The 18,942-nt window shown below is 42.6% G+C and overlaps 1 protein-coding gene across 2 annotated transcripts in view; it reads left to right on the forward strand.

The window, feature by feature from the left end:
- LOC136403456 (zinc-alpha-2-glycoprotein-like) overlaps positions 1-15,578 on the forward strand; it is a 52,801-nt gene extending 37,223 nt beyond the window's left edge. Inside the window, exons 1-2 of one of the 2 annotated variants that reach the window (XR_010751139.1) lie at positions 12,683-12,972; positions 14,956-15,578. Coding sequence is in view for 1 of the 2 variants with exons in the window: in XM_066382201.1 (XP_066238298.1) it covers positions 14,956-15,260 (305 nt within the window). In the remaining variant the exon portion in view is untranslated. Of the gene's footprint in view, positions 1-12,682; positions 12,973-14,955 lie in introns of those variants that run through there. The other variant, XM_066382201.1, reaches the window with a different exon arrangement.
- The last annotated feature ends 3,364 nt before the right edge of the window (positions 15,579-18,942 follow it).

Raw genomic sequence — 18,942 nt, forward strand, 5'->3', positions numbered from 1 at the left:
TACATTCTTTGTTATGTTTATTCCTAGGTATTTTATTTTTTTTGTTGCAATCGTGAAGGGGATTATTTTTTTGAGTTCGTTTTCTAATATTTCATTGTTGGCATAGAGAAAGGCTATGGACTTCTGTATGTTAATTTTGTATCCTGCGACCTTACTGTATTGGTTTATTGTTTCTAATAATCTTTTTGTGGAGTCCTTCGGGTTTTCGATGTATAGGATCATATCATCAGCAAAAAGTGATACCTTTACTTCTTCTTTTCCAATATGGATGCCTTTTATTTCTTTGTCTTGTCTTATTGCTCTGGGCAGAACTTCTAGCACCACGTTAAATAAGAGTGGAGAGAGTGGACAACCCTGTCTTGTTCCTGATTTAAGGTGGAAAGTCCTCAGTTTTATGCCATTTAAAATGATGTTGGCTGATGGTTTATCATATATGGCCTTTATCATGTTGAGATATTTTCCTTCTATACCCATTTTGTTGAGAGTCTTAAACATAAAATTGTGTTGTATTTTATCAAAAGCCTTTTCTGCATCTATTGATAAGATCATATGGTTTTTGTTCTTTGTTTTGTTGATATGGTGTATTACGTTAACCGTTTTGCGTATGTTGAACCATCCTTGAGATTCTGGGATGAATCCCACTTGATCATGATGTATTATTTTTTTAATATGTTGTTGTATTCGGTTTGCCAGTATTTTGTTTAGAATTTTAGCATCTGTATTCATTAGAGATATTGGTCTGTAGTTTTCTTTCTTTGTGCCATCCTTGCCAGGTTTTGGTATGAGGGTTATGTTGGCCTCATAAAATGTGTTCGGAAGTATTGCTTCTTCTTCAATTTTTTGGAAGACTTTGAGTAGAATAGGAACCAAGTCTTCTTTGAATGTTTGATAGAATTCACTAGTATAACCATCTGGGCCTGGACTTTTATTTTTGGGGAGGTTTTTAATAGTTTTTTCTATTTCCTCCCTGCTGATTGGTCTGTTTAGGCTTTCTGCTTCTTCATGACTCAGTCTAGGAAGGTTGTATTGTTCTAGGAATTTATCCATTTCTTCTAGATTGTTGTATTTGGTGGCATATAATTTTTCATAGTATTCTACAATAATTCTTTGTATATCTATGATGTCTGTGGTGATCTCTCCTCTTTCATTTTGGATTTTATTTATTTGAGTCCTGTGCCTTTTTTCCTTGGTGAGTCTTGCCAAGGGTTTGTCAATTTTGTTGATCTTTTCAAAGAACCAGCTCCTTGTTTTATTGATTTTTTCTATAGTTTTTCTGTTCTCTATTTCATTTATTTCTGCTCTGATTTTTATTATCTCCTTTCTTCGGCTGGTTTTGGGTTGTCTTTGTTCTTCTTTTTCTAGTTCCTTAAGGTGTGAAGTTAAGTGGTTTACTTCGGCTCTTTCTTGTTTGTTCATATAGGCCTGAAGTGATATGAACTTTCCTCTTATTACTGCTTTTGCAGCATCCCAGAGATTCTGATATGTCGTATTTTCATTTTCATTTGTCTGTATGTATCTTTTGATCTCTGTGCTTATTTCTTCTTTGACCCATTCATTTTTTAGAAGCATGTTGTTTAGTTTCCACATTTTTGTGGGATTTTTTTCCTCTTTTTTGCAGTTGCATTCTAGTTTCAAGGCTTTATGATCAGAAAATATGCTTGGTACAATTTCAATTTTTTTAAATTTGCTGATATTGTCTTTGTGGCCCAACATATGGTCAATTCTTGAGAATGTTCCATGTACACTAGAGAAAAATGTATACTCTGTCGCTTTGGGATGAAGTGTCCTGTAGATGTCTATCATATCCAGGTGTTCTAGTATTTCGTTCAAGGCCACTATATCTTTATTGATTCTCTGTTTGGATGACCGATCTAGAGCCGTCAGCGGAGTATTGAGGTCTCCAAGTATGATTGTATTTTTGTTAGTTTTTGTTTTAAGGTCAATAAGTAGCTGTCTTATATATTTTGGTGCTCCTTGGTTTGGTGCATATATATTAAGGATTGTTATGTCTTCTTGATTCAGTGTCCCCTTAATCATTATGAAGTGACCATTTTTGTCTCTGAGTACTTTTTCTGTCTTGTAGTCAGCATTATCAGATATGAGTATTGCTACACCTGCTTTTTTTTTGGTGTTGTTTGCTTGGAGTATTGTTTTCCATCCTTTCACTTTGAATTTGTTTTTATCCTTGTTGCTTAGATGTGTTTCTTGTAGGCAGCATATAGTTGGATTTTCTTTTTTAATCCATTCTGCTACTCTGTGTCTTTTTATTGGTAAGTTTAATCCATTTACATTTAGTGTAATTATTGACACTTGTGGGTTCCCTACTGCCATTTTATAAATTGCTTTCTGTTAGTTTTGTATCTAGTTTGATTCTTCTCTTTTGTTTTTCCATCATTTGTTTCTGTTTGTTTGTGTTCCATACTTCTTTCCTCTGTTGCTACCTTTTTTAAGTCATGTGTTTTTGTGGTGGTTTTTTCTAGGGTGGTTACCATTAAGTAATGAAAAGGGTACCTACCATATTCATTGTAGTACCCTATCTTATAAGTATTTCTGCACTTCATCGTCCTTTGCTACTGTTAATCTCCATTCTCTCCCCCCTTTTTTTTTTCCCTTTGTTGTCACAGTTTAAGTTTGGTTTTATTGTGTTCTTGGTGGAGCTGTTACTTGTGGTGTTGTTTTCTTTTGTTCTTTGAATCTGGTTGGAAAACCCCCTTTAGTATTTCCTGGAGTGGGGGCTTTCTCTTGATAAATTCTCTCATCTTTTCTGTATTTGTGAATGTTTTTATATCTCCTTCATACTTGAAGGATAGCTTTGATGGGTATAGTATTCTTGGCTGAAAGTTCCTCTCTTTCAGGGCTTTAAATATTGGGGTCCACTCTCTTCTAGCTTGTAGAGTTTCTGCTGAGAAATCTGATGATAATCTAATAGGCCTTTCTTTATATGTTGTACTCTTCTTTTCCCTGGCTGCCTTGAGAATTTTTTCTTTGTCATTGGTTTGTGTCATCTTTATTATGATGTGCCTTGGAGTGGGTTTGTTGGGGTTAAGAAAACTCGGTGTTCTGTTTGCTTCTTGAATTTGAGGCTTTAGTTCTTTCCACAGGCTTGGGAAGTTCTCGTCTATTATTTGTTTGAGTATATTCTCCATTCCATTTTCTTTCTCTTCTCCCTCTGATATACCTATTATTCTTATGTTATTCTTTCTGATGGAGTCAGACAATTCCTGTAGGGCTTTCTCGTTTTTTATTATTTTTGAGTCTCTTTCTTCTTCTCTCTGTTGTGCCTCAAGTTGTTTGTCTTCTATTTCACTAATCCTATCTTCAATCTGGGTTGTTCTGCTAGCTAAGCTTGTTACCTCGTTTTTCAGCTCGTGAATTGAGTTTTTCATTTCTGTTTGATTTGTTTTTATAGTTTCAATTTCCTTGGTAATATATTCTTTGTGTTCATTGAGTTGTTTTCTGATCTCCCTATATTGCCTTTCCGTGTTTTCTTGTATATCTCTGAGTATTTTTAAGATTTCTATTTTAAATTCTCTGTCATTTAGCTCCAAGGCTTCCAATATGTTAAGTCTTTTCTCCATAGATTTTTCCACATCTATTTGTGTTACCTCTCTTTCTTTTGTATCCATAATATTCGATTTCCTCTTTCTTATTGGCATCTGAGGGTGGTCTTGTTGATAGCACACAGGCGAACTTTCTCGCGGCTTGAATGAACGTCCCTGCGGTAGCTTTCTCCACACCCTCGTCTCTCAGATTCGAGCGATAACAGTCCTTTTGCTTTCAGTTTGCTCCGAAGATAAATTTTCCTGTTTCTAGTTGATAAATTTGTTGTGATTTTGGGGAGATCTGTCGGACGCGCTACTCACGGCGCCATTTCCGTGACGTCACCCTAGTCCATCACTTTTTCTGTCTTGTAGTCAGCATTATCAGATATGAGTATTGCTACACCTGCTTTTTTTTGGGTGTTGTTTGCTTGGAGTATTGTTTTCCAGCCTTTCACTTTGAATTTGTTTTTATCCTTGTTGCTTAGATGAGTTTCTTGTAGGCAGCATACAGTTGGATTTTCTTTTTTAATCCATTCTGCTACTCTGTGTCTTTTTATTGGTAAGTTTAATCCATTTACATTTAGTGTAATTATTGACACTTGTGGTTTCCCTATTGCCATTTTATAAATTGCTTTCTGTTAGTTTTGTATCTTGTTTGATTCTTCTCTTTTGTTTTTCTATTGTTTGTTTTTGTTTGTTTGTATTCCATACTTCTTTCCTCTGTTGCTACCTTTTTTAAGTCAAGTGTTTTTGTGGTGGTTTTTTCAAGGGTGGTTACCATTAAGTAATGAAAAGGGTACCTACCATATTCATGGTAGTACCCTTTCTTATGAGTATTTCTGCGCTTCATCGTCCTTTGCTACTGTTAATCTTCATCCTTTCTCCCCTTTTTTTTTCTTTTGTTGTCACAGTTTAAGTTTGGTTTTATTGTGTTCTTGGTGGAGCTGTTACTTGTGGTTTTGTTTTCTTTTGTTCTTTGAATCTGGTTGGAAAACCCCCTTTAGTATTTCCTGGAGTGGGGGCTTTCTGCTGATAAATTCTCTCATCTTTTCTGTATTTGTGAATGTTTTTATATCTCCTTCGTACTTGAAGGATAACTTTGATGGGTATAGTATTCTTGGCTGAAAGTTCCTCTCTTTCAGGGCTTTAAATATTGGGGTCCACTCTCTTCTAGCTTGTAGAGTTTCTGCTGAGAAATCTGATGATAATCTAATAGGCCTTCCTTTATATGTTGTACTCTTCTTTTCCCTGGCTGCCTTGAGAATTTTTTCTTTGTCATTGGTTTGTGTCATCTTCATTATGATGTGCCTTGGAGTGGGTTTGTTGGGGTTAAGAAAACTCGGTGTTCTGTTTGCTTCTTGAATTTGAGGCTTTAGTTCTTTCCACAGGCTTGGGAAGTTCTCATCTATTATTTGTTTGAGTATATTCTCCATTCCATTTTCTTTCTCTTCTCCCTCTGATATACCTATTATTCTTATGTTATTCTTTCTGATGGAGTCAGACAATTCCTGTAGGGCTTTCTCGTTTTTTATTATTTTTGAGTCTCTTTCTTCTTCTCTCTGTTGTGCCTCAAGTTGCTTGTATTCTATTTCACTAATCCTATCTTCTATCTGGGCTGTTCTATTAGCTAAGCTTGTTACTTCGTTTTTCAGCTCGTGAATTGAGTTTTTCATCTCTGTTTGATTTGTTTTTATAGTTTCAATTTCCTTGGTAATATATTCTTTGTGATCGTTGAGTTGTTTTCTGATTTCCCTAAATTGCCTTTCTGTGTTTTCTTGTATATCCCTGAGTATTTTTAAGATTTCTATTTTAAATTCTCTGTCATTTGGCTCCAAGGCTACCAATATGTTAAATCTTTTCTCCATAGATTTTTCCACATCTATTTGTGTTACCTCTCTATCTTTTGTATCCATAATATTCGATTTCCTTTTTCTTATTGGCATCTGAAGGTGGTCTTGTTGATAGTGTTAATTAGAATTAATAAAGAATAAAAAGAAAAAAAATGAAGAAAAAAAAAGGAAAACACTCCACACACAAAAAAGTAATAATTTATTATTTCCCCCTTTTTTCTTTCTTCTCTTCCCCTCCTCTCACCTCCTTAGGGAAATATCGTGATGACCTGTGAATTATATTATGCTAAATGGAACAAAAACTGCCTATAACGGAGGGCCTGATTTGGGGTGAAGAGTTCAAGGGGCAAAAAAGGGAGTAGGGACCTACTAAGTGCAAAAAAAAAAAGAGGAGAAAATCTTAGACAAGCATAAAATGATTTGCTTGTAAGTGATGGTCGACTAAGAGATATAATGAGAGGGATAAGAGGGAAACAGAAAAAAGGAGAGAAAAAATAATAATATTTAAAGAAGAAAAAATAAAAATAATAAGTAAAAATCTGTTGTAATAAGTGGAGCGAAGACTAAATACAATGGAGACTTTGGGTTGGGAGGAATGCTAGTGAGTTAAAAAGCAAAGTAAAAAGTACCCAAAATGCCACAAAAACAAACAAACAAAGGAAAACCAAGAACAAAAGCAGGAAAAAAAAAACAAAAAAACTTGAGTCCCAAATTAAATAATTTGTTCGTGATTGAGGATTGAATGGGAGGAAAAGTAAAAGGAGAAAAGAAGAAACGAATAGAAAGGAGAAAGTAAGAAAAAGAGAGAAACGAAGGAAGAAAAAAAGGAAAGGAAAAAAACCAAAAACAAACAAACAAAAAAAACAAAAGGGGAGAGAGTGAGAGTTAAGGGTTTTGGAGTGTAACCCTAAAGGAGAGTAAGGATGAAGAAAAGAAATAAAATGTAACACTCATGGGTAGTGTAGTTCAAGAAAAGTGTAGCATAAGATGGGCAGAGAATAAAAGGACCGAGGTGGAGGAAATACAAATAATAATAAAGGCAATAAGAAAGAAGAAATAAACAACAACAACAAAGAATTAGTGGAACAAGTTATAAAGTCTGTGGATTTTTCTTGATTTTGAGAGGTTAACTTCTTCCTTTTTTTTTTCTCTCCCTCTTCCTGGTCGGTGACTCTGTACCCCAGGTTCTGCCCCTGTGTCACGCTTAGGTAGGGATTTGTAGTTGATGGGATTCTATGGCAATGTCATATAATTGGCTTTAGTCTCGCTGGTAGTCAAGGCTTCTTGGCGTTTGCAGAGTCCAACAATGAGAGAGTTTGCTTTCCTGGAGTCTCTCTCCTAGTCTCCCCTTCCTGAATTAGCAGCCTGGTGATCCAGCTATGAGGCTGCCACTGCTTCTGTCTGGGGAGTAAGAGGCTCAAAGAGCTGGGAAATCCCTACTCTATCCTCACTCCGCGCAAGGCTCTGGGTAAGGCTCTGGCAGTCAGAGCCTCCAGTGTAATCAGGTGGGGCTGGGAGTCAATTGTTGTCAAGGTGACTGTTCAGCGCCTACCATTCAGTTGGACCACTCAACCCAGGCTTTTCACACTTTGTAGCCTGTTTCGGCTGGGAAGAAGATGCACTATTCGCTGCTTGCTGTATAGATCTTAATATCTGCCAAGTTCCTCTTGTTAGGTATATCCCTGAATATGGAGGCTCTGTCAATCAGAAGTTGCCCCCGCCCCTTTAGCGAAAGGCACTGAAAAATATAACGCCTCTTGTCTTGGATCGCTGAACTGGGAGAGATCTTATCAATTAGAGCCCCATGGGTGCGCAGATTTCGTAGGTTAAGCTAATTTCAGTGATTGGACCCGCAGCTGTGCTCCAGAAAGTATTTCAGGCTGCCTGCGCACCCCTCCACCAACGCTTGATTGTTAGCTTGAATGGCTGGGTGAGGTGCCCCGCCCACGGAGAGAATCTCCCGACTAGGAAAGACAGGCTTGGCGCCCCTCCTGGACCGTGGCACAGGGCTCGCGTGCGGTTTCTCAGTGCACGCCAGTGGCCGGGACTCTCCGGACCGCGGCACGGGGCGCACGCGGTTTCTCGGGGCACGCCGGTGGCAGGGGACTCTCTGGACCGCGGCACGGGGCGCGCGCGTGGTTTCTCGGGGCACGCCGGTGGCCGGGGACTCTCCGGACCGCGTCACGGGGCGCATGCGCGGTTTCACAGGGCACGCCAGCTGCCGCCAGTGCCTAGGCTGCCGCTCCCCGAGTGTGGGTGGGCAGTTGCACATGTGGGTTGACTCACCACAGGCGTACTCCCTCCTCGGCAACAGTCCTTTCGCTTTCAGTGTGTGGGTGGAACTCCGGAATGCTCCGAGGATAAATTTTTCTGTTTCTAGTTGATAAATTTGTTGAGATTTTGGGGAGATCGGTCGGACGTGCTGCTCACGGCGCCATTTCTGTGACATCACCCCTAGAAACAAATTCTTATTCCAACTTTAAGCAGAAAATAAATTTATTTACAGGTTTCTTCAAGAATCAGTGGAGAGCCTGAAGAACCCACACTCAAATTAGGCAGAAGAAATATAGGCCAAACCACACCATGGAACCCGTCCTATAATAACATGCTACTGCCAACAGAAGCAATAAAAGCCACAGCATGGAAGCGCTGGACAAGGTCACAGTCCCCAGATCACCTGTCCCAGGTCTCAGACTCAATAAGCAGACATCTGCCCAGCTAGGACTAATATCCTGTTTTCTCAGTCAGGTAAGGAGTTCATCCTGGCACTCTCACCTGTGCATTCACCTCATCTGGCAGGGCTCAAAGCCAGCCATTCCCAAAACGACACCTGGCTCTGTCTCCAAATAGTCTGCTCCATGCTCCTGGACCTCAGAAAGTTGAGAATCCTCTAGTCAAGAACCATGAGCACAATAGTGCCTTTCCTGCTGTCCCTGCTGCTCCTCTGAGTCCTGAAGTGCCCTTGGAGACCCAAGCTGCTGAGTGTGGAAACAAAGGCTAGCTGTGGAGAAGAATGGAGGAGAGGTGATGAATGGGATGACGGGAGAAAGGACCCTGATGGAGCTGGAACTCCCAGTGTACAGTGGGAAAGGCTGTTGAGGCCCTGAACTAACTCAGCACACACTCTTCTAGAAGGATTCAAGAAGCCTCTGGACTTATTCTAAATCAGACCTCAAAGAATAATGATTTAAAAATTTTTAGTATACAGATGAGCAAAACCAAGACCCAGAGAAACAAAGTGACCTTACCTAGGGTCACATTCCCAGGACAGAGTAAGAATCACACACGTGGAACTTTTTGTTTCTTCTTTTTTCCAGTGACTAGATGTACCTGTCTGACCCCCAGGGAAAGAGACAGCAACCCTAAGGGGAAAGTGTGAAGGCAGGTGATCTGGAGGGATGATTCCTGAAGGACACCTATGCCCTCACCCCACAGGCTATGCCAGTGGGCCTGGAAGGCAAGTATCTGGGAGAGCATACCATGGGGAGCTTGGGAAGAACCAGTCAATTCTAAGATGGAGAATGAGGCCCTTTTTGGGGGGTTGAGGGGCAAACAAAATGAAGAAAAATAAGCTAAACTATTCAGGTTTTGAATTCATTACATACGTAGACTGTCAAAATATGAGTTTTAAAACAATTGATCACATTAATAACATTAATGACATGTACTCCAAATTATCCAAACTCTACCCCCTAAGCTGAGCCTTCAGAATGCTGAGCTAACTCTCTTATCTTTCTCAAAAGCCTTAATTTAAGGACTATACTTTTTTATTTGGTACTTCAATTTCAAAATCAAAGCTAAGAGCCCTGGCCGGTTGGCTCAGCGGTAGAGCGTCGGCCTAGCGTGCGGAGGACCCGGGTTCGATTCCCGGCCAGGGCACACAGGAGAAGCGCCCATTTGCTTCTCCACCCCTCCGCCACGCTTTCCTCTCTGTCTCTCTCTTCCCCTCCCGCAGCCAAGGCTCCATTGGAGCAAAGATGGCCCGGGCGCTGGGGATGGCTCTGTGGCCTCTGCCTCAGGCGCTGGAGTGGCTCTGGTCGCAACATGGCGACGCCCAGGATGGGCAGAGCATCGCCCCCTGGTGGGCAGAGCTTCGCCCCTGGTGGGCGTGCCGGGTGGATCCCGGTCGGGCGCATGCGGGAGTCTGTCTGACTGTCTCTCCCTGTTTCCAGCTTCAGAAAAATGAAAAAAAAAAAAAATCAAAGCTAAGAAACAGCTTCTTGAAATGAAATCCACATTCCCCTTCCCTGGGGCAGAATAATGTCCTGTCTGAACATAAGGAGGTCTGCAGGGAAGAAAAATTCAAATAGTTAAGAGGCAACAATGTACAATTAATATTTCAAAATATTATGACACTTTGAAAAAAATAAGAAAACTTCATCACAGAAAAATCTCAGATCAATGAGAAAACCCAGAATCCAAGTTAGTGGCCAGGGCCAGTAAAGATATGAATGTTGGATCACACCCAGCCCATGACAGGAATGAGGGGCCCATCCGGATGAGAGGGAGGAAAGCTCAGAAGAATTGAGTGCTGGCCAGATGTGGGGCAGGAGGAGAAGGCACAGAGAAACCCCCCCCCCAGAGGAATTCTGATTTCAGAGAAGGTGCGAAGACCAAAGATAATTTGCCAAGAAAAAGTAGAAAGATTGTTGTTGACCAGGAGGGCAGAGGCAGCTGAGACGGGAGGGTCACAAGGCCTTGACAGGAAAGTGACCTGAATTTGGGACTGGGCCATAGGCATCGACTAGTCAATTCAGAGAGGAGGCAGGGGTCTGGAGAACCAAATGTGGGTCCATCCTCTGTCACTTTCTGCCCACCCAACTAAAATCAACTACAGCTTCCTCTGCAGGCAGGACTACCTACCACTGTAACTTCAGGAAGCCCCATGCCAGGAGGACTTCATTGTCACAAATTATCTACTTCTTCACAATTCCTCAGACGGTTACTTTAAAATAGCATCCTGCTCTGTTTGAGGGGTAGAGGGGCTGCCAACAGTCCAATGGCCCACAGGGGCACAGGAAAAGACCTGAATTTCCATAGGAGTAGCTTCCTCTGTATCTTCCATGTTTTTATTTATGCATTCAAAATTATCGTGAGCCTGACCAGGCAGTGGCGCAGTGAATAGAACATCAGACTGGGATGCGGAGGACCCAGGTTTGAAACCCCAGGGTAGCCAGCTTGAGCATGGGCTCATCTGGTTTGAGCAAGGCTCACCTCTTTAAGCCCAAAGTCGCTGGTTTGAGCAAGAGGTCACTCACTCTGCTGTAGACCCCCGGTCAAGACACATATGAGAAAGCAATCAATGAACAACTAAGGTGCCACAACAAAGAATTGATGTGTCTCATCTCTCTCCCTTCCAGACTGTCTGTCCCTCTCTGTCTCTCTCTGTCTGTCACAAAAAAAAAAAAAAAATCATACAAAATTATCTTGAAAGAAAATAAATGAGTAAACAGTTTCTAAAAAATATTTAAATAAAATTTATCTTGAGAATAGCTGTCAATGATGTAGATGTACAGAAGGCTAAGGACTGATAACGCTTAGAGGAATGGGGTATGCGGAGAAGGCAGGCCATGAGGGAAAACACACTGTAGTGAAATGTGCCTCATTAATCGAAGAGCGAGATACTCATTGAATGAGGGTCCTATAGATTCTACCTCCAACTTCCTTTTGATTTTTTCACTACACAACTCTTCCCCTCAGTCTGCTATCTAAAACCTGTTTCTATCAACTTGTCCTCTGTGACCTTTCCAGAAGTCTGGCATTGTCTCTTTTTCATTTTTGCTCATTTATCCATTCACCTATTTTTATAAGTGTTTACTGTCTCTACTTGACCAGGCTGTGGTGCAGTGAATAGAATCTCAGCCGGGGACACTGAGGACCCAGATTCAAAACGCCAAGGTCAACGGCTTGAGTGCGGGCTCATCTGGTGTGAGCACAAGCTCACCAGCTTAAGCACGGGGTCGCTGGCTTCAGCGTGGGATTATACACATGACCCCATGCTCTCTGGCTTGAGCCCAAAGTCCCTGGCTTGAGCTCAAGGTCGCTGGCTTGAGCCCAAGGTCACTGTCTTGAGCAAGGAATCACTGGCTCAGCTGTAGTTCCCCCGCCCACTGGTCAAGGCACATATGAGAAAGCAATCAATGAACAACTAAAGTGAAGTAACTATGAGTTGATGCTTCTCATTTCTCTCCTTTCTTGTCTGTCTGCCCCTCTCTCTCCTCATTTGTCTCTCTCATTAAAAAAATAAAGTAAAAATTTTAAAAAATGTATACTATCTCCTTTTACACCAGGCACTGGTATAAGTATAAGGGACATAAAAATGAACATGACAAATACCATAACTATTCCTTAGAAAATATTCTCCTCTGCCAGAAGAAATTCTATACCTGTTCGATCTCCTGCCTAAGCAGAACATCTCTCATGAAGCCTTTCTTGATGCCATTCCACACTTTGGTTTGTTCTCCAGACCTCTTGTCCCCCACTGTAAGTAACAATTGTACAAGATTTGTAGGAATGTCTCGGTCACACTTGACTATTAGACGTTCTAGGTTTGTGAATGAGTTATGAAACCTTGTTTTAATCATTAGGCTCTATTAGGTTTACATCTCTTTTGTCCTTGGAACTAGAAGAGACAAAAGAATTCTTCTGCTGTATGAGAAATTTCCTGGTTTTCAGGCTGTGCTTTGAATTGATCATTTTACTTTTGATTTACTGTGTATTTCTTTAAGCTTTTCAGCACTTATGGACTCAAATATCCCAAACTTTTTTCTTGAATTCCTCAAGCCCATCACACTGTCCTATGGTAGCAGCCGCTTGGGAACTAAAAATTTGCCTTCTGAGCATTTTATTCTAGTTGACCAAAATAGATGATTCAGACAGCTGTTTGGCTCTCCACTGTTTATCACAGCCTGCAGGACCGTGCCCAACATTGGGCTTTTAACTGACTTTACCTCCAATCTGGCCCCATAACCAAGCCTGGTTCCCTTTCCTCCATTTCTCTGAGTGACTGTTGCCTGAAAACATCCTGTCCCTATTTCAGTAGCAGTCACATCATTAGTTGGTGAAACAGATTTCTAATCTGATTTTAAGCAGGAAATGCATTTATTTACCAGCTATTTCTCAGAATCATTGGAGACACTCCAAATTAGGCATGAGAAGCACAGGTCCAACCACACCATAGAACTACTCCTATAAGCATATGCTGCTGCCAACATGGGGACAAATGTGTGGACCCATGCAAAGTCCAAACACCAGATTGGCTGTCGGAACTCCCCACTGGCAGACCGTCTGTAGACTCACTGATTACAGCATCCGCCCAGCCTGGCCTGTGTATCCTGTTTTCTCACAGTTGGGAGAGGAGCCCATCCTGGCATTCTCATTGGCCTGTGCATTTAACTCACCAGAACAGGGCTCAAAGCCAGCCATTCCCAAAACTATACTGGCACTCTCTCCAAGTAGTCTGCTCCAGGACACAGAGAAGCACAGTACCTTCCACTCAGACAAAATGAGCACAACGGTGCCTGTCCTGCTGTCTCTGCTGCTTGTTCTGGGTCCTGCATTCTCCCAGAAGACCCAAAATAGTGAGTTGGGAAGCAAAGGCTGGGTATGGAGAAGAACAGAAGAGAGGTAATGAAGGAGATAGATGGGCGGGGAGAGGGCCCCAGATGAAGCCAAGATTCCCAGTGTACAAGAGGAATGGCTATTTGAAGTTGTCAACAAACTCAGATTATACACTTGTAGAAGCATTTAGGGAGCCTCTGGACTCATGCTAAATAAGGCCTTAAAGAATTAGAACCTAAATTCTTATTAGACAAATGAACAAAACTAAAACCCGGACAAGTGAAGTGACCTGTCCTGGGTCATGCAGCCAGGAGAGAGCAAGACCCACACAGGTGGAACTTTTTGTTCCTCCCTCCTTTCAATGGCTGGACATACCTGTCTGACTCTCAGGGAGAAAGACACAACTCCATAGAGCACTTGTAAAACATATTAACTGGATGATGCTTTTAAAAACAGACCCATTCCCTCACTCAACAGTGAGATGCTACTACACTGGGCCTGGGAGGCCAGCTGGAGCTCGGGCAGAACCAAAGTGGATTTTAGGACAGAGTACTGAGGATTATTTTAGTATACAAAATTTCAGGATGAAAAATGTAAACAAAACTGTGTAAGTGTAAAATTTATAGTATTTTCTGACAAACTATTAAGAATATGTTTTATAACAATTGATCACATTTTGATTGTTAATCACATCCTACATTGTAGTAGAATTTAGTCAGATTTCTCCAGAGAGAAAACTTGAGTCTCATGCATATGCCAGAAAGAGAGGTTTATTTTAAGGATACAACTCAAAACCATTGTGGATGCTGGGAAGTCTGAAATCTACAGGGTAGGTCAGCACACTGGAGACCAGAGAAGAGATTATGCTGCCATCTCGGGTCCAAAGGCAGTCTGGAGACAGAGTTCCTGCTTCCTGTGGAGAACTCAGCCTCTTCTCTGTGGCCTTCAACTGATTAGTGGAGGCCCAGTCACATTACAGAGGGTAATCTGCTTCACTCAGCATCCACTGAGTAAAATGGTAATCACATGAATAAACTAATTAGTGAGAGTAACTTCTGTACTGAAACTAGAAACCTGCTATATGGCCTAACACTAGTAACATCCATGAGAGTTAGATCAGGATTCCATTTCAAAATTAATTATGAAAATGCCCCACCCTCTACCCCTTCCTACCTCCCACTAAAGTGCAGGGACAGGCATGGCAATTCTGAGGTCCATTCTGGTCTTAGCTTTTTCTGATCCATTCTAAGTCATAACCTGAGGATTCTAGTCAATTTCTCTCTATGATATGCCTGTTGGCTTGGCGGTGGGGAGAAGGCAGGTGTATAAAACGTCTGCCCAGAAAGGATGAAGATGAGTAAGTGTGAGCAGGATTGCTTGAAACAGCTGACACCTTGGTTGAAATATTAAGCAGAGCCTGACCTGTGGTGGTGCAGTGGAAAAAGCCACAACCTGGAGTGCTGAGGTTGCTGGTTCAAAACCCCTGGCTTGCCTGCTCAAGGCACATACAAGGAGCAACTATGAGTTGATGCTTCCCTCTCCTTCTATCTCTCTCTAATAACAATATAATATTTATTTTTTTAAGTTGGAAAAAGAGAATTAATCAGAAACAAGTTCTTGTGAGAGGGGGCAGAGAAAGGTCTGAATCACAGCAGCAGGCAGAATCTAGGAGCAGGGCTCAAACTAGGGGAGGCAGGAGCCATCAAGCCCACTGAAGGTTTGGGAAAAAACAAAACAATGGATGGCATTCACATTTCTCAGTTGAGCAGTCAGTGCATGAGGGTGGGCAGGGGGTGCTGGGAGGCAAGAAAGTAGCCACGGGTATTCCACTATCCAGCAAGGAAGGCTCATGGAATGCCTCATGTTCCCTGATCTGTAAGTTTCCTTGGTGAGGCAGGTAAAAGCTGAGAGCTCTGCTCATCCCTGCCTCCGGGGCTGGGGGAGAGGTGAACGGGAAATCAGCCCCTTCAGACCCTCAACCTCCATGCTGTGTCTCTCCACAGATCCTCTCTCTGTGTCAATCACCAGCCAGGTGGGCCCAGGAGGACACAGCACGTATCTCAAGTGCAAGACCAACAACATTTACCCACGGTCAATTAGTGTGTACTGGACTCGGGGAAGCAATGTAGTGGAGACTGAGTTGGAGAATGACAGTCTTCTCACTGAAAATGGCACTTACCAGTCCTGGGTGGTGGTGGAAGTCCCCTCTTCGGACAGAGGCCACTACTACTGCCACGTGGAGCACAGCAGCCTGGTTCAGCCCCTCATTGTCCCATGGAATGAGGGGCAGGAATCTGGAAACCAGTAGTCATCCTTTCACTGGGGCAGGACAGAGTTGAGCTCAGAATGGCCATCACCGCCATCGGCAAGACCCGGAGAAGCTGTGAAGAAAACAGACAGGTGGTGCATTTGGAGACACAGGCTTGAATGCTGGTCGCTGAGCTGCCTCACTGATGTGTTTCCCCTTAGTGTTTCCCATGATCTCATCTGTGATATCTAATAAACACTAATCACTTTGCTTGGCAAACATACTAAGTCAGTTTATTGAAGTTTAGATGCTATAGAAATGTCACTCGATTTTATCATTCATCCTGCCCCAAGCATTTGAATCATTTTTAAATTTGGTACCCACTGGAAGCAATGTTCACTGCCCATCTTTTCCTGGGGTCCCAATGTTGTTTGGCATGACCACCTGGTGTCTTGAGTGTTGTTCAGGCACCCACTCCTGATGTCCCCTCTAGTTATGAGGCCATGGAACTCTGCAACTCTTATAAATCAATCTAAAGCCTCTTCTGTACCTCAGTTTCCCCAGCATTCCCTTTACCCCCGTGAGACACTGCCTTCTCCTCCAGCTACTCCTCTCTCCCACACCAAGCTGGCCTTTGTGTCCACACACAGGTATAGGCTATTTGAGAGGCTTCATTCCTCCAGGATGCACTCCCTGGCAGGCAAGAATCATCTGATGTTCTTGGACTCACCCAAATTCATTTTATTGGAAGTTTTTTTGACATGAACATCTTGTATAATTTTATTTATTTATTTTTAATTGAATTTCTTGTGGTCAGTAGGTTTTTTAATTGAGTCTCCTACCACCATACACAGGTTTGTCCATACAAAAACTATTCATACCTATAGAGATTTTTATAACAGTTTATTTTAGACAAACTGATGACATATGCACAGAGCATGATCTCAAACGCTCTGGAGAATAACAATTTTTCATATTCTTTTATTCATTTGAAAATAAGAAAGGTGCCTAACTTGTGGTGGTACAGTGGATAGAGCATCAATATGGGATGGTGAGGTCCCATGTTGGAAACCCTGAGGTCACTAGCTTGAGCATGGGATCATCCACATGATCCCATGGTCACTGGCTTGAAGCCCAAGGTCTCTGGCTTGAGCAAGGGGTCACTGGCTCAATTAGACCCCCACCCCCCATCAAAACACATGTGGAGAGCAATCAATGAACAATTAAAGTGATGAAACTATGAGGTGATGCTTCTCATCTCTCTCCGTTCCTGATCCTCTCTTTTCCTCTCTCTCTCTTTTCTTGCTATATTAAAAAGGAAAAAAAAAAGAAAATAAGAAAGGAATGTAAGCAGGTGAGAGAAAGCAATACAGGGATTAGATGAAAGGATCATTAACGAGATTATGTGCTTTCTTTTTTTCTTTTGGTATTTTTCTGAAGCTGGAAACGAGGAGAGACAGTCAGACAGACTTCTGCATGCGCCCGACCGGGATCCACCCGGCACACCCACCAGGGGCGACGCTCTGCCCACCAGGGGGCGATGCTCTGCCCCTCCGGGGCGTCGCTCTGTTGCGACCAGAGCCACTCTAGTGCCTGGGGCAGAAGCCAAAGAGCCATCCCCAGCGCCCAGGCCATCTTTGCTCCAATGGAGCCTTGGCTGCGGGAGGGGAAGAGAAAGACAGAGAGGAAGGAGAGGGGGAGGGGTGGAGAAGCAGATGGGCGCTTCTCCTGTGTGCCCTGGCCAGGAATCGAACCCAGGACTTCTGCACGCCAGGCTGACGCTCTACCACTGAGCCAACCGGCCAGGGCCCAAGATTATGTGCTTTCTTGAGAGTTGATATCCCCTTTGAAGGTTATTACTTCTGAGATTTCGGAGGTGCGTTAACCTAGATCAGTGGTTCTTAACCTTTCTAATGCAGTGACCCCGCAATACAGTTCCTCATGTTGCGGTGAACCCAAACCAAATATAATTTTGGTGGCTACTTCATAACTGTAATTTTGCTACAGTTATGATTCGGAATGTAAATACCTGATATGCATTATGTATTCTCATTGCCTCTCCACCTCCTAGGCTTCTGTTCTCCGGTACTTGCTGCACTTGCCCACTGATGACCTCAGCAAGCACTGGACACACGTAATGTGATGCTATGGACTGTGGAGCATTCCCCCCACCCACCCCACCCCCGCTTCCCTACGCCCCTTAGGCCCCCAGACGGATGATGCAATCATGTCTGCGCATGACCGCAGGCATTCGTTGGGAACGCACATCCATAATGGCGAGCGTTCAAGCTGAATAGCGCTGCTGCAGACGGTAGCGCAGCTTCTCAGCGGCTAAAGCGATCGGAAATATGTATTTTCCGATTGCTTTAGGTGACCCCTGTGTTTTGGTCATTTGACCCCTGCCGGGGTCACAACCCACAGGTTGAGAACCGCTGATGCATAAGAACAATGGACAAGGCTGGCTTATAACCTTTCACCAAAGAAGTTATAGGCATGGGGCATGACTACCCACCATGACCTGCCCTGTGAGGAATTTATAAACAGGTCATCCTATGACATTAATTTCCATGGAATCCCCCCCTTTTTTAATTCACAGTTTTCATTTTTGGTCATAAATCAACACAAACAATGCATGGATGACCAAACTTGCTTGGATGGTGTGATCTCACAGTACTAGAAAGCTCAATCCTAGGAAGTCTCAGTGTTGAAGTTGTCTTGTTGACCATTGGGTCTGGAGTAAAACTACAACTGTGGACCTGAGTTGAGGTTGAATTTTTCCCAAAAGGGAAGGGCTGGAAAGTGGAAGGCAGTCAGGACTTATGGCCTTCATTACAAAAACAAAACAAAACAAAAACAAAATTCTGCATCGTTTCTATTCTGTGAACTATCATGATATGAGCTCTGCTTTCTGTCTCATTTTTTTCTGTATTTGGCATCCAGTATAACACTTACATAAGCCACAGAAAGAGTATTAATAGTTGTATTATACATGTTCAGTAACCATAAATAGTTGGACTATATAGAAAAACCAAGGGCAAGTACAACTATTATAATGATTAATATCATTATCAGAGAGGTAAGATAATCAAACCAAGGCCCTGGCCAGTTGGCTCAGTGGTAGAGCACCAGCCTGGATGTGGATGTCTGAGTTTGATTCCCAGTCATGGCACATAGGAGAAGTGACCATCTGCTTCTTCACGCCTTCCTTTCCCCCTTTCTCTCTCTCTCTCTCTTACCCTTCTGCAGCCAAGACTTGATTAGTTTGAGTACATTGCCCCAGACCCTGAGGATGGCTCTGTGCAGCCTCCACCACAGGCACTAAAAATGGCTCAGTTGCAAGCACGGCCCCAAAATGGGCAGAGCAATGTCCCCAGACGGGGGTCACTGGGTGAATCCCAATCAGGGCACATGTTGAAATCTGTCTCTCTATCTCCTCTCCTCTCACTTGAAAAAGAAGAAGAAAAGAAGGATAACTAAACCAAATAGACTGAGTTCAATATCAAAGAGTAGGCATAAAAGCCTTGTTGATGTCTAGGGATAGCTGTCTAGCCCTGGTGTCATCAGCTTCCCATCCTCCAGCAGTCTTTGATATCAATAAACAGGGATAGATGTCCACTTTTTAGTTAAGTGCCTGATAAGGTCCCTTCCAATGAGACAGTCTTTTATGTGATATCCTTTCCAATGAACAAAATCTCCATGTGGCAGTCAAATGATTTTTAATGTCATTGTCTCCTGAATGCTG

This window comes from Saccopteryx leptura, chromosome 4, assembly GCF_036850995.1.
Source record: "Saccopteryx leptura isolate mSacLep1 chromosome 4, mSacLep1_pri_phased_curated, whole genome shotgun sequence".
NCBI lineage: Eukaryota > Metazoa > Chordata > Mammalia > Chiroptera > Emballonuridae > Saccopteryx > Saccopteryx leptura.